General features: G+C 42.4%; 1 protein-coding gene across 1 annotated transcript in view; it reads right to left on the bottom strand.

The window, feature by feature from the left end:
* ipo11 (importin 11) overlaps positions 1 to 14,781 on the bottom strand; it is a 215,357-nt gene that overhangs the window by 151,333 nt on the left and 49,243 nt on the right. Inside the window, exons 11-14 of the mRNA XM_015972857.3 lie at positions 14,502 to 14,654; positions 13,847 to 13,890; positions 10,500 to 10,590; positions 9,257 to 9,304 (exon numbers count right to left, since the gene is read on the bottom strand). Of these exons, the coding sequence (XP_015828343.3) occupies positions 9,257 to 9,304; positions 10,500 to 10,590; positions 13,847 to 13,890; positions 14,502 to 14,654 (336 nt within the window). The remainder of the gene's footprint in view (positions 1 to 9,256; positions 9,305 to 10,499; positions 10,591 to 13,846; positions 13,891 to 14,501; positions 14,655 to 14,781) is intronic.

Genomic DNA, 14,781 nt, shown 5'->3' with positions numbered 1-14,781 from the left:
ATGGACTAACAGGGTTTAAATACAAGAGGGCTGGGAGTTTGGGTGATTGGAAAACGAGAGGCAGGTGGGAGCCATTAACAGAGACACAGGACTAAACCAAAAGGGGAGATAGGACAGGGTGTGACACAATGGTGATAATGAACAAATGGGGTGTTTCTAATGGGCCATTCCCATCTGTACCGGGTCGGCCCGGGCCGGGTAGCCCCAGTCGGCCCCAGCCTGGCCCGGTTGATTCCACACATCCTTGTCTTAAGCCCATGTGGGCTGATTCTACCCACCAATCAGAGGCTTGCTCTAATGGAAGGTGTTAATTTGCTGTCAGCAGTGGGTGTGTTGGCCCTGGTCGGCCTGAAGCAGACCCCCTCGAGAAGAGGGCTGAGAATGAGCCTTGGTTGGCCCGGAAAAATACCAGGCCACCCATATATGTAAACAACCTACGCTACCCAGCCCGGGCCGACCCGGTACAGATGGGAATGGCCCATTAGTGCCAAGAAACCTTGCCTTGATGTCTTCTTGGTCATGCCCTGGTTGCCTAGGAGATATGAATTCAGGAACTGCCAAGGCATGTTTCAATGTACATGATCTACAGAGGCGTCTGTTCTTCGTTTGTTAGCTGTTTAGCTAGCTGAGCAAGGATACACGGGAGGCATCTTGTTGCCTAGCCTTAGTCACAAATTTTCCAGAATACATCGCAGTATTTTCAAAAGGATGGCGGATCGGAAGCCAGCAGCTACTTTGGGGGCAAATTTCAAGTTTGTTTTTTCCCCCCGTGTCCTGTCTGGCTGTGAAGCAAACAGAATTAATGTCTGAATGCTGGTGACAAGCCTTACAGATTTACTCTCAGGTAGAGCATCAAAGCTTCTGCTTTAATGTCACGCCTGTTACTTAAAACTTTATTGTTATTGTTTTTTGAACGCTTTATAATTCCGACCAGACACGGGGACAGTGGTGAAAGAGAAAGGAAGAAACAAAAGGAAGGGAGGGTTCTACAAAAATAAACAATCAATGATGAACAAGAGTCTGCTTCTAGACCTGCAGAAAGAGAAAAAACAAACAAACAAACAAACAAAAAAGAAGGGGACACACAACAATACAACAGGAGAAAGCTATCACTGCATCAACCTGATGAGGAAATATAAAATCAACATTGTTTTACTGAACAATCACACGATAATAAATCACAGAGCATTTAGTGCCAACCACAGCCTTAAGACATAAAAATGCCCAAGTCCATAATTATGAGGGCACCATGTGAGCACCTGTGTGCGTACCCGCGCTTGTATATGTAAGGTTTCTCTATAGGAGCATTCAATAGAGAGTGTGAGGGGCCACAGATCTGCCCACCAGGAGCTCCAAGTCCCAGAGATCCAGGAGCTGCCTCAGAGCACAGGGACCCCAGGGAGACTGTAACCAGAAAAGCCCGAGCCCCCTCTTGAGAGGCGCAGAAGATCGTCCCGGGCAGGGTATCTGCAGGTTTAAGGGAGCCAAATTTAAGACTTTTTAAGAACTTTTTTAAGGCCACTTTGACCAAATTTAAGCTATTTTTAAAAATAAATTTAAGCTATAATTTCCAGCTATTGCCTGGAACGGTGGTAACCACGTCGCAAATGTGGGATTAGCCATCCAGTTACCATTAAACTTGCCCTTCCCCATGGCGCAAGCTCCCACTAGCTTAACCAGCTAATGTGCTCATCTAAAAATAGCCCCCTTTCACAACCAACTGCATGTGTACGGTTCCGCTTACGCTAACATCATACACAACAAATGCTGAACACTAACTAGAAATTTACAAAAATTTTATAGAAATAAAAGAATCTTGTTTATTGGGTCTTTGGTAATTTAAGACCTCTGGAAACTGTATTTAAGGATTATTTGTCATTTTGAAGGATTTTTAAGGCCTTAAATTTGGAAAAGCAAATTTAAGACTTTTTAAGGACCCGCGGATACCCTGCCGGGGGGTCACAACCAGCAGCTGGCAGAGATCCGGGAGATATCAGCGGCAAACCCATAGGCCCACCCGCAGCCTCCCACCCCCTAGCCGGCCGAGCCCGGAACCCAGCGAACCGGGACCCAGGGGCGACCAGCCCCGCCGGGGACCCAACAGAGCCCAGGGACTCAGAACCCACCAGGCAGTCACTGGGATCGATCAGGCAGACTCCAAAAATCTTACATCCCCTGACCCGCTAGACACCTACTCACGCCCTCCATACACACCCTATTCACTCTGGTCCCGGTACTGCTGCACAAGGGGTACAACCATCACCGGTTCCCAGATTTCGACCTTTTCTGCTGGGGTGATGATGAGCAGGCACCCCCACCCAACGCTGAGCAAAGCATCCCACCACCCCAGACCCCAACATGATGGCCAGCTACCCCTCCTAGCCTCCAGCCCCGGGAAGCCAAGCGACAACAGAGGTGCACTAAGACACCTGGGCCCTGTCCACACGTAGCCGGGGATCTGCCAAAACGTAGATATTTTTCTACGTTTTGGCCTGTCATCCACACGAAAACGGAATTTTTTCACACGAAAACGGATCTTTTTAAAAACTCTGGCCAAAGTGAAGATCTGCGTTTTCTCCGTTTTGGGTGTCTGCGCGTGGACAGACAAAACCGGAGTTTTAAGGTCCGCAACGTCACTTTCCGCGACAAAAAAATGCTGACATCACGTGTGCGACCTGTGTTTACACTAGCCGGCATCATGGAAGCCTTCGGAGCTGCTCTCTGTCACTACCCGATCCATCAACTGTCCAAGCGCTTTCTGCTTGTTTGTTTTTGCAAGCGGAATTACTGCTCCTGGCGGAAGACCACAGACGAAGGACAAGGTTAAGAACGGGGGAAGTACTGCCGCCTACAGGTCTGGCATGTCCTTAACAACATATTTATCCGGGTAGGTGTGGACAGAGTTTGTTTTTAAAACGCGGTGGTGTGGATGCAAGTTTTTGGAGGGGCGGATATTCGTTTTCAAAAAACCCCGGCTACGTGTGGACTAGGCCCTAGTCTCCCTTCGCCTGCTCCAATACAGTGTTGTGTTACAGTGCGTGTTGATGAGGTGTATTCCATGGCTGTGGTGAGCGGGCAGTGTCTGGCCTATGCCAGCTGATGCTGATGCAATCACACAACTCCACTTCCCCCCACAGCCCTCTGTGTCTAAGTGCAGTTTAAAATTGGAAGTGGGCACTGGCACGTGGGATGAGGCTGAAAGATCCCCTTGCCAAATGCCGATGAGTGTGCTCACTCCCAAGGCCCTAAGTGTGTTTGCGTGGAATGTCGTTGGTGGAAGTGCTTAATGTGCAAATAAAATTGGGGGGCAGTCTGCCACAGGAATGCGGAAATGGGATCCATACCCGCAATCCCTGACTTGTCCACCCCCCCCCCCCAAGGTCCTATGTGCATGATTGTGTGATGATGTGAAGGAGCAGGAGGAGCAAAATGTATGGGGATGTGGAGGAATGGCTGGTTGGCCTAAGCCAGGAGTCGGCAAACTGTTCCCATCAAAGAGCCATTTTTACCCGTTTCCCACAGTAAAGAAAACACTGGGAGCCGCAGCAGCGGCATTGTGGGCGGGGCCTACCCTCAGACAGCAAAGAGCTGCTTTTACCGATCACAACAGGTGACAGCAACCAATACCAGTCGCTCATGTACGTCAAAGTTATCTTTCAACAGAAGATAATTAATAAAACAGTTTGAATAAAATTGATCCAAAAATTGTAGCCCGTCTGTGCTACAATATTTCGATATTTTTCACCCTGCTAGTGGTTTTAATAGTTGAGCAGGTGATGCTGTTTAGAATACGAATCCAGGCTCTGTCTCGTTGGACTGTTGTAATTAGACTTTGTACTGAACTAAACTTTGCATTAAACATTGTTGAAAAGGTAAGAAAAGGATCCAATCAATTAGTTTTCTCCCTCAATTACAATGACGGAGATAACTGTGCAGTGTGCGTGGCTCTGGTGTTAATCAGGTTTAATGTTTCTGTTTGCAACAATCTTCACAAGAAGGTAAAACTGTTAAATTACTAGGATTGCACCGACCGGATATTTCACTTATCATGTTATAATTGTAATAAAATAATTTCTTACTTTTATAAACCTGACTTTTCTGAATCAAAACGAAGTGCGTATAATTACTTAATAAAGCAAAAATCCTACAATCTTCTGATTAAGCCCTATAATCTTCTGATATATACAATAAAGATCAAGCAAGGTAATATTTTATATTTATATAGAATATCCCATCTTCCTGGTCATAAGTACAAATAAATAATCCATTTGTCAACGCTACACTCGTATTTGATTATTTTGACGGAGAAATCTCAAGCCTGCAGATGTGCTGACATTTTAATCGTTACACACTTCGTGGAGGTAGCTACATCAATCAGGAAAAGATTCCCATCAGAACATTTGAGAGGGACGCTGAGGTCAGCGCAGCTTGCAGTCAGCGCATGCGCAAGGGGGACAGCGAGCTGAAGATGTGTAGATTGGGGACTTGGAGCGCATCGCAGAACCAGAACCGTGCAGGAAGATTCTGTGTTTTCTAAACCCAGGCTCTCAGAGACTTGTCACTTAAAAAATGTTGCCTGATTGTGAATCTTTGGCTGAATAGTGCTTGTTCCTGTCATGACATGAGCCTGTCTAAGGAACAGTCCAGAATCTCATATCCTCTTCAGCTCAGAAAGCGCCTATAGACATTTGGTTACGCACAAGCAGGTGACTTGTTCAGGTTTACGCAGACAATCTTTAAATTTAGAATTGGCTACGGATAAAAAATGGAATCCAGTAAAATAAATACATAGTAATGAAATATTCATTAATTAGTTTACAAGCAGAGAGCCGCATCAGATGGATGAAAGAGCCGCATGCGGCTCCAGAGCCGCGGGTTGCTGACCCCTGGCCTAAGCCCTCCAGGGAGCCAGTGGCAAATTTCAAGTTTAAATGTCGTCGTCGTCTTCCTCCGCTTATCCAGGTCTGGGTCGCCGGGGCAACATCCCAACTAGGGAGCTCCAGACCGTCTTCTCCCTGGCCACCTCCACCAGCTCCTCCGGCAGGACCCCAAGGCGTTCCCAGACCAGATTGGCGATGTAACCTCTCCAACATGTCCTGGGTCGACCCGGGGGCCTCCTGCCGGCAGGACATGCCCGAAACACCTCCCCAGGGAGGCCCAAACCACCTCACCTGACTCCTTTCGATCCGGAGGAGCAGCGGATCTACTCCGAGTCCCTCCCGAATGCCCGAGCTCCTCACCCTATCTCTAAGGCTGAGCCCGGCCACCCTACGGAGGAAACTCATTTCGGCCGCTTGTATCCGCGATCTCGTTCTTTCGGTCATTACCCAAAGCTCATGACCATAGGTGAGGATTGGGACGTAGATCGACCGGTAAATCGAGAGCCTGGCTTTCTGGCCTCTTCACCACGACAGATCGGCTCAGCGTCCGCATCACTGCAGACGCCGAACCAATGCGCCTGTTGATCTCACGATCCCTCCTACCCTCACTCGTAGGGATGGGTACCGAATTCGGTACTTTTTAAGGTACAGACCGAATTCCATAGTACCGACCGAGCACCGATTCACGTCATTTCAAACGGTGCCTCGTTTCGGTACCCGTCCATCCTAACGAGAACTTGCCAAGACAGCTGCGCATGCGCAGGAGCGTTTTGTTGTCGCTTGCTGTGAACCAGTTGTAAACAGAGCAGCATGGTAGAAAGGACACACGCTAAAGCTTGGGTCCACTTCACTAAATGTGATGGGTAACTGCGTGATGAAACCAGCGACAACTATCTAAGTGAGGCATCCTCATCTTAATCTGCTCCGGTAGGTAAATATAATTAGCTTGATATATTAGCTTCCGTTTCGCTAATGGTGCGTTCGCTTTCTCCTCGGAACTCCGAATTTCCGACTAGAACAACATGAACGCGCTCTAAAGTTTGGCTTCACTTTACTAAATGTGACGGGTGAAGACGAAACCAGTGACGATCTAAGTGTGAGTCATCGTTTTAATCTGCTCCAGCAGCTAAATAAACTGTTTAAGATATCGTTAGCTTGATATGTTAGCTTCCATTGCCACCATTGTTATCAGCTAATGGTGCGTTCGCTTTCTCCTCGGAAATTCTAACTTCCCAGTAGGAAAAATCTAATGAAAAAGGACGGCAAAAGGAATGAAGATACACAGTAAATTTAGTTCACAGTAAAGATGTTTGCTTCAGTTTAATTATCAGTTTATAAAACTACAAGGGTGATGTTAAAATACAAACAGTTATATGTTATTTATCATGATATTTATCAAATATGGTTATATATTGAGAAAAATATATATTTAATTATAAAAGAGAATTAAAATAATAAACACTAAAAAGTATCGAAAATTGGTACCGTTAAGTACCGGTATCGATTCGTAGGTACCGGGAATTAGTACCGGATCGATTCAAATGTCAAAGGTACCCATCCCTACTCACTCGTGAACAAGACCCCGAGATACTTAAACTCCTCCACTTGAGAAGTTTAAATGTAAGTCAACTAATTGTAGCCTTCAGGCTGATATCTGAAACGTTTTTTTTTATCCAAAGCAGTTAGCTAAGGTTGGTTAGATGCTAGTAGTTGCAGCTTCGGTGGTTAACAGGTAGTAACTTGCTTACATATTTATTTTAACAAATATATACACAATTTAAAAAGTAAAAGGTTCATTTTTTATTTATATTCAAACTTACACGTATAAAGCATAACGTTATCTCCCGTGAGGTAACATGAGGTGAAGATAAAAATAAAAATTTAAAATAAAATAAAAACTTTAACAAACAAGACTGCTTTAGTTTTGGTATACAATAAAAAACAAATAATAAAAACACCAATCACTTTTTCACGTTTTGGTTTGCTAGTGAAAACGTAAAGAGAGGATGATACATGGATTACGCGGGACAACAAAGAAGACAGGCAAAACTCAACAAAATGTCATTTTCATGTAAAAATAAGAAACAGATTTTTTTAATTAACGTTTTATGAAGCAAAATATATCTTTGGCACAAATGCAATGTGTTATCTGTCACATGTTATTGGCTCATCTTTAGAAGGAACAAATAAAGCTTATGTTGGGCGTGGCCCAAGTTAGCACAGCTGGAGCGATCCCATCTCAAAATGGTTTGTAGTCTCACAAGATTCATTTTCCTGAGAAAAAGGATAAGTTATCAGCAGCTGCTTACATTCAGCGACTGTTGGGCTTTTGAACTGCCTTCATCACAGCACAGTTTCATCATCCCAATGGTGTTTACTACTTTATTAATAGTGGCATTGCACTGCTGAGATCTCTACAAGTATCCAGCTCACACTGACCCTCTTAGCGCGCAATGATTTATGAGTGTATGCCATAAATCCTAATAAGTGACAGCCCTGGGCCTGCCAAAGGGGTCATAAATAGTGAAAAGAGGCAGATGGAGGAAAAGAAGCTGTAAAAGAAAAACATCTAATGAACACAGGAAACAAAAGAAGGCATGAGATCAGTGTTGTTAGAACTGAGAAAATGAAAAAAGATAATGCAAACGACAACATTTAAAGCTGAGACTTTTTTTCACACAGTACTTTTAAAATTAGAAGCAACACAAATTAACTTACTGTGCTTAATACTGCTCTAATAATTATTCAGATACCATTTCACAATCTGTAGAAAACTTCCAGTTAATAGTAAACATTCTTATTTATTACAATGTTTCACTTCAGTATTTTTCAGCCATTATAACAGTTCTTAAAACTTTAAAGTGGTTTTACAATTGGAAACAGTTATTGGAGTCTATATGTAGCAGGTGAAACTTTGAGTGGCCTAGGAGCGCTGAAAAAAGGCCAAGCACAACACTGTAATAAAGCAGTACAATGGAAAGCCTGGTTTGCCCCGCCCACTCAGCCAGGACATGAATATTAAATGGGCTGCTTGCTGATTGGCCAGTTTACCACAAAGGCTGTATGATGCCGTCTGAAACTAGAAACTTTGTGTAGAGCTGTGTAGAGCAAGGGCCTCAAACACGTCGCTCGCTCGCGAGCTACCGGTAGCTCTTGAACGTCGCTCACCTGGAAGCAGCCAGCAAGCCATCCTGACTTGTAATTAACTAGGGGTGGATTTTTTTTTTGGGGGGGGCAACCTGTCTTTGTTTCCTGTAATATGTAATATAAAAATTATTTTGTGTAAGTCAAATTAAAACCTGATCATTGCACAAATGTTTTGGTAAACGTGTCCTACTGGAAATACGCTGATTAATTGCTCAGCTTGCTGCACGGATCCCCTTTTCTGTCCACTTTGATCAGCAACTGCAGCTGCAGGTGGACGAACATGCACTTCTAAAGGAAGTGGGGTGATGTCAGTTATACAGACCTGGTTTCAGAAAAACATCCTTAGTCGGTAAAATAATCTGGCTGACAGTAAAGTCCTATCTGCGGTAAGAGCTTGTTAACGCTAATTAAATGCCATTCGTTCATGAACACAGGTTTCCAAACTTTGGACACCTCAACAGTTTCAGCTGGTTCCCATCAAAGAGCCATATTTTTTTTCTCTCTCTCTCTCTCTCTCTCTCTCTCTCTCTCTCTCTCTCTCTCTCTCTCTCTCTCTCTCTCTCTCTCTCTCTCTCTCTCTCTCTCTCTCTCTCTCTCTCTCTCTCTCTCTCTCTCTCTCTCTCTCTCTCTCTCTCTCTCTCTCTCTCTCTCTCTCTCTCTCTCTCTCTCTCTCTCTCTCTCTTCTCTCTCTTCTCTCTCTCTCTCTCTCTCTCTTCTCTCTCTCTCTCTTCTCTCCTCTCTCTCTCTCTCTCTCTCTCTCTCTCTCTCTCTCTCTCTCTCTCTCTCTCTCTCAACAGCAAGCAAAACTTAGCGTTCATAAGGAAGAAAACCCATAAAAATGATTCATTGAATCAGAAAGCAGGAAGAAACGTCATTTCTGTTTTTACATGTTTTCACTTAGGTTCTAACAACTTAGAATTTTGTATTTTCATCACATTTAGCTTGTAATTTCTTAAAAAAATACCATCAGCTTTATTCATTTTATGAGAAAACTCGTTTTGCATTATTTCACGCAAATTTAAGGGTGTGTGTGTCTGTACTTAAGAGGTGTTATCACAGCTTTGCTGAAACTAAACTGTTTGTCCGTGTCCATTAGAACATTACTAATTTGCACAGGAAAGCAGGCTGGAGATGGCACTGACTGACTTTTTTGGTATGCTAAATTCAACAAAGCAAACGTGGTTTTGAATCCTAGAATCCATTTAAATGTTAGAAAATAAGGAACTAACCTGCGTCCTTCATTAGCAACTGAACACGATCCTCCACATCAGTTGGGCCTGCAAAAATCAAATGTAAATTAGATGCAGTTTCTGCAACGATATAGTCTAAATTTTTATGTTAGGAGCTTGATGCTTCTAACTTCCTATTGCCTAAAGACTACAGAGAATGTGTGAAAAAGAACTAGCATTCATGTTATATCACAGTTTTAAACACAAGAGGACATGACCCCACAATGTCAGTATCAATCATTCCCAAGTCATTTTACCAATGTTTCCTCTCCCCCTCCATTACTCCTTCTTCTGTACTTTGCCTTCCTAAATCAATAGATGCTTTCTTTCAATCACAGAATTACTCAACCTAGCTTTTTCCCTTACTCCAGCAGAACCAGTTTCCACTCTGTCACTTGAAAACGAAAGCAGATTGAGAGAAAAGGGCAGAAGCAGACCCCAGAGATTCACCCATGTGAGCAATGACACCACTGATTCAGTAACAGAACAGAAGCAAAGCTGACCTCCTGGTGGGAGGGTAGCTGTGAAGTGCCTTTTTTTCCCTCCACCTGAACCAATCCTCATGTAACCCTCTTATCTTTATTAAGGTAGCGCGACTCAGGGTTGCGAATGACCACAGTCACCAATTCTTGTCATGTGTCTTGCCCATGTATGTCTGATCTCTGAATTGTGTGTACTGAAACTCTAATTTCCCTCTGGGATTAATAAAGTATCTTTGATATTGATTGATTTGATTTGAACTGACCCAACACACCCACCGCCAACTGACTGGCCAGCTCAAATTCATGCCTTAGGGGAAGCCTCCAATTGGCAGACAGAATCAGTCAGCAGGGCTTCCCTTATGTGTGATTCATTTTCACTGAGGAATAAACATCTCCTCTGACTGAAGCCGTCTCTCTCACTGAGGCGCGTTGTGAGGAGCACACACATACACAGCCGAGGCTTAAGCTGCCCCGCACGAGAACAGACCCGGCGGTCTGGATGCAATATCAGAGTCTTCGTTTAATTTAAGGGAGACCCCATGGACTTTTCCGTGCGTCTGTTGCCCCGCCCACATGCTGGGAGATTTCTGCGTTCCTGAAAAGTGTGTGTGTGAACAAACCCCACTAGTGAGGGACCCGGACCGAGCCGGGCCAGATGTGGAAGCGGTACAAATTATCTGACAGGAAAATACAGTTTTTTTGTTGTATAAAAAGTGTAAAAACACACATGTAATTATTTTAATGACTAAATGTTCACTGACCCTGCAGGTTCTGAACCATGTCCAGCAGAACCGGTGTCAGGGTCTGGCTGTAGTTGTGGAAGATGTCCAGGAACAAAACCTCCGTGCAGGGCTAAAGAAAAATGAGGCGGATGAAACAGAAACACAGACATTTATTTCCATATCACAAGTCTCTACAAACCTTTTGCTGCTTCCTGTAGTTTCCTTTACCACCGAGTGTTGATATACGATCGCATCAATAAAAAGGCATCAGCTCAACAAGGGCAGTAAAATATAATTTTGTGGGGAAAAAACAAATAAATTCTCTTCAATAAAAGTGAGCTCTACAATAATAACAACAAAAAAGTCAATATTAATCCGTTAGAGGATCTCGGATTTTAGCGCTTTTATTTAATCCAGACAAGGCTCAGCCACATTTACTGGTTTATTGGCTCTAAATGTCACACGGAAAAAAATTATAATAAATAAAAAAAAAAGGTCTAAGACATTTGACATGGGCTGTGCTGGTTTTGGAAAATTCAATATGTGCACCAAAGTATCAGGTTATCGTTTCATACTGAAAAGCTCTTCCAGGTTTATGAGAGCAGAAGGAAGACAAAAGCTCTGATCTACGTGGACTGGTGGGGATTTTCATAGGGAAAGGTCATCTATAATCAGCTGTTTAATTGGTGACTTTATAACAAATTCAGGGGCACTGACAGGTGATCTATGAACCAATCTTAGTGTGAAAAATGCTAATAAAAAGGTCAAAAAAGGAAGTGCACTACTGAGAAAATGCCCAACCTTCTGAATAAACCATCAGTAAAAAACTAAAAGTACCTAATAAGATATTTAATACTGTGGAAACTAAGACTAAGGCTATTTTTTTTCTGCAGGTAAATTGAAATTATAAACCACTCCACTTATACTTCACTGTGTGCAGATTTAAATCAAAGAATCCTTTCATTTTAATGTTGGAGATGTTTCTCATCTGAAAAGATTTTTGTAAGATGAGTGGGACGAAAACAGAGGAAAGGAAAAGATGAGAAATAATAAGTAGGCTGAAAAATAAATATTACCAGGGATGAGTGATTATATCATCAGCAGCAGCTAATTATAAACCCCCGCCAACTAACGAGACCCAGTCACAGACAGAAGCTATGAAGCTCCAGGGACCACAAACTGTTCCAGGATGCTTTAGCATAAACATTGGCTAAAAACACTCACGTCATTCAAACTCATGAAGGTTTTCTACATTGAAAATGTGATTTGATCGGAGCTTGAAACGCATGTATCCTTTTAAAAACCACATTTAATCAGTCTCTCTAACAAGACTTGGGGTTACATCAGAAATGCCCTTAGAGATAAATGTATGATGCGGACAAAAGAGGATCAACATCAGCCGACCAATCTTTTTCTTTAATATATCGGTATCAGCCAATTTTCTTCTTAAACGTGTGGAACATTTGTTTTTAAAAAACACTTGTGAACCATTTCCAGGAGCTAGAATAAGCCACATCACAGCTGCGCTTTAAACGGCGGGTTTTGGAGTCTTATTTCCTGATGTTTGGACATCTTGCCTCTGATTGGATAGCAGCAATGCGACTCTACTAATGACTTGCTATGTGGATGTCGTCTCTCCACAAAGCAAAGCCTGGAGGAGTTCTGCCATGTGGTAAAGTAGCTAATGCTAACAGTTAGCTTCAACTAGCTGAAACGTCCACTGCTGATTACTGGCTGTTAAAACACCAACGGCAGTCCCTGTCGTGAGTCAAGATGGGCAAGTCTATGAACGTTAGGTGACAGTGTGACGTAGATCTGTCAGGATTGTGTAATCCTAGAATTTCACCGTCTATTTTCTATCAAAAGCTAATGCAGGAGATAGGTGTCAGAGACCAGGGGCGGATTTAGGACTGAAGAAGATCCGGGGCTTAACACACACACGCGTGCGCACACACACACACACGTGACACACACTAGTCAACATCATATATATTTGTCTTGTACCACATAATTTTTAATCTGAAGCTACATATTAAGCATATTCAGGGCATAATGTTGTTCCTGTTAGTGTTTAGTGTGAGATGATAGTAAATATTCCCGCGTTCTTTCTCCAACAACTTTACCTGATAGTAAGCTAACTTTAGGCAAACCTGCAGCACAACAAATTTTTTGAAATAAGACTCACAAACCTGAGTCAACACCAGTCTCATCAAAGTTGGGGTTCTGTCGCGCTACTTTTTGTCTAAAAAACGTCCTTATGTCCATCTTCACACATGCGTTTCAGGCAGAGTGTAGAAGAAGCCGGCTGCTGAAGGGATTCTTCTTCAGTGGTGGAGGCTCAGGCAGGCTGTATACAAACTACTGCCAGCTGCTCCCTCTCTGTTGGACTTTGGTACTGCATGTTACTTCTATGTTTGAGATCCGGGGCTTTTCATAAAACATTCGGGGCTTGAACCCAAGTAGCCGGGCCTAACGCCGCCCCTGTCGGAGACTATTTTCATATTCAGTCTACATGAAAAACTCAGAGTGAATGAAAATAATCGGAAATAAGATTTTTTAAATGTTTTTTTCAGTGTTCCACACCTTTAAGTGGAGCCAATTTATAGTCAGGCACATCTGTGGATGTCCAGATAGAAAGTTTCAATATCCAGCCTAAGAAATGACGGGTTTGTTGCTGTGATGCTGCTGCTAAGTCAGATGCACAAAATGTTTTCAATTACAGTTTATATGAAGATTTTAAAGCAAAAAGTGTACTTTGGATATTGCTGGTGTGTTTTAGCTGTGTGCTATTGCGTTTCCTTGTATTTAGTTGTGATATATCCTATTTTTGAATTGTTTTCATTTCAACTCTAAAGTTTATTTATTCAAATTTATTTTTGCTTGTCTGAAAAACATCTTTTTGTTCAAAAACATTACAGTCAACTGACGTTTCTTTTCATTTACTTGTTTTGTATATTTAATGCTTAGTTTATTGATTTGTTTTATCCTTTAAAATTGGTTAAATTTGTGATTTTAAAACTGAGCAATGCATAAAATTACGATTCGAGAGTGAATTAAATTCAGCGTTTAAAAACTGATACCGGTTCAAAAATGCTGGGCATCCACTGTTATTAGTGAAACTGTAGCATTCAGGTGAGGTGAAAAATGTAGAAGAAGAAGAAGAAGAAGAAAGTATCATTTCTATAGCGCCTCTCAAGATAAAAATCACAAGGCGCTTAACAAAAACAAAAAATGTTAAAATATAAAAAAGCATTTAGAAAATGTTTAAAAATATATTTAAAATGAGCAAAAATGTAGATATCAGGAGTGAAAATCATCAGCACACATCTGCGATTAAAAAACTCTTATTGGTCGACCTCTAGTACAGACTTCATGTTTACACTTACCCGTAGACTGTACTTCCAAGAGTCACCGCCAGCTTCTTCAACAGCTAAAACAAAAACGATGAACTGTTTACAAGTTTAAAACTTTTAAGTGTAACAGCAGAAGTACTGTTCTACTTCTTCACTTCTGCTGTACTATAAACTCATTTAGCCCAATGAAACAAGGCTTTTTGGGTTTCGCAGGAAACAGAAAACCTGTTAACATGATCAAAGCCGTTCCCAAAGCCATAACCAACCTTGTTTCCTTCAGCAGGCTGACTCATTACACACTTTTTAAAAAAAACAATCCACATCAGTGCTATAAAATGCAGACTAATTGAATAAATAAGGCGTCTAACCACAGGTTCAAAAGTATAAAATTCATAATTGAATGCTCTGCCGTGTAGATTTCAGACATCGAGGCCATGATAATTATAAGTGGGGAGTTGGCTGCACCAGTGTGTCAGTATTTAAGATCTTCCTATGCCTTCTCTTTAAATATTTAGCAGCCCTGTCTCTTTGAACACCAGCCCATTAAAACACGTGAAATATTCTATACAACATCACATGTAAGACATAGTGTTGCAGAACACCCCCCACACAAACACACACACTTAACTCTCCAACCATAGCTCCAGATATGTGGACATAGTTCATGCTTTAGGATGTGAGTAGTCACCAAAGCTCTCAGGGTCCTCCTCCCACATCGTCAGCTCTTCCTCTGTGAGAAGGAAGTAGTGCGAGACAAGCCGGCGCCCAATCTCCGTCAGCGTGGGGTGAGTGAAGAAGGCCGTCTTGATCTTGTGAGCTTCTAGACTCTCTGGTTTGCTGTCTAAGGAGTGAGAGGAGTGACAGTGAAAGTAAATCACCATTAATTATGAGATAATTTATAGCATTATCAGGAATTTATTCTTTCTTATGGTTATTGTAACGGTTTGTTTGACTGAAAAAACATTTTT

Source organism: Nothobranchius furzeri, chromosome 17 (assembly GCF_043380555.1).
Source record: "Nothobranchius furzeri strain GRZ-AD chromosome 17, NfurGRZ-RIMD1, whole genome shotgun sequence".
NCBI lineage: Eukaryota > Metazoa > Chordata > Actinopteri > Cyprinodontiformes > Nothobranchiidae > Nothobranchius > Nothobranchius furzeri.
Note: the sequence above shows the minus strand (reverse complement) of the source record. Positions and strands in the feature narration are given on the sequence as shown.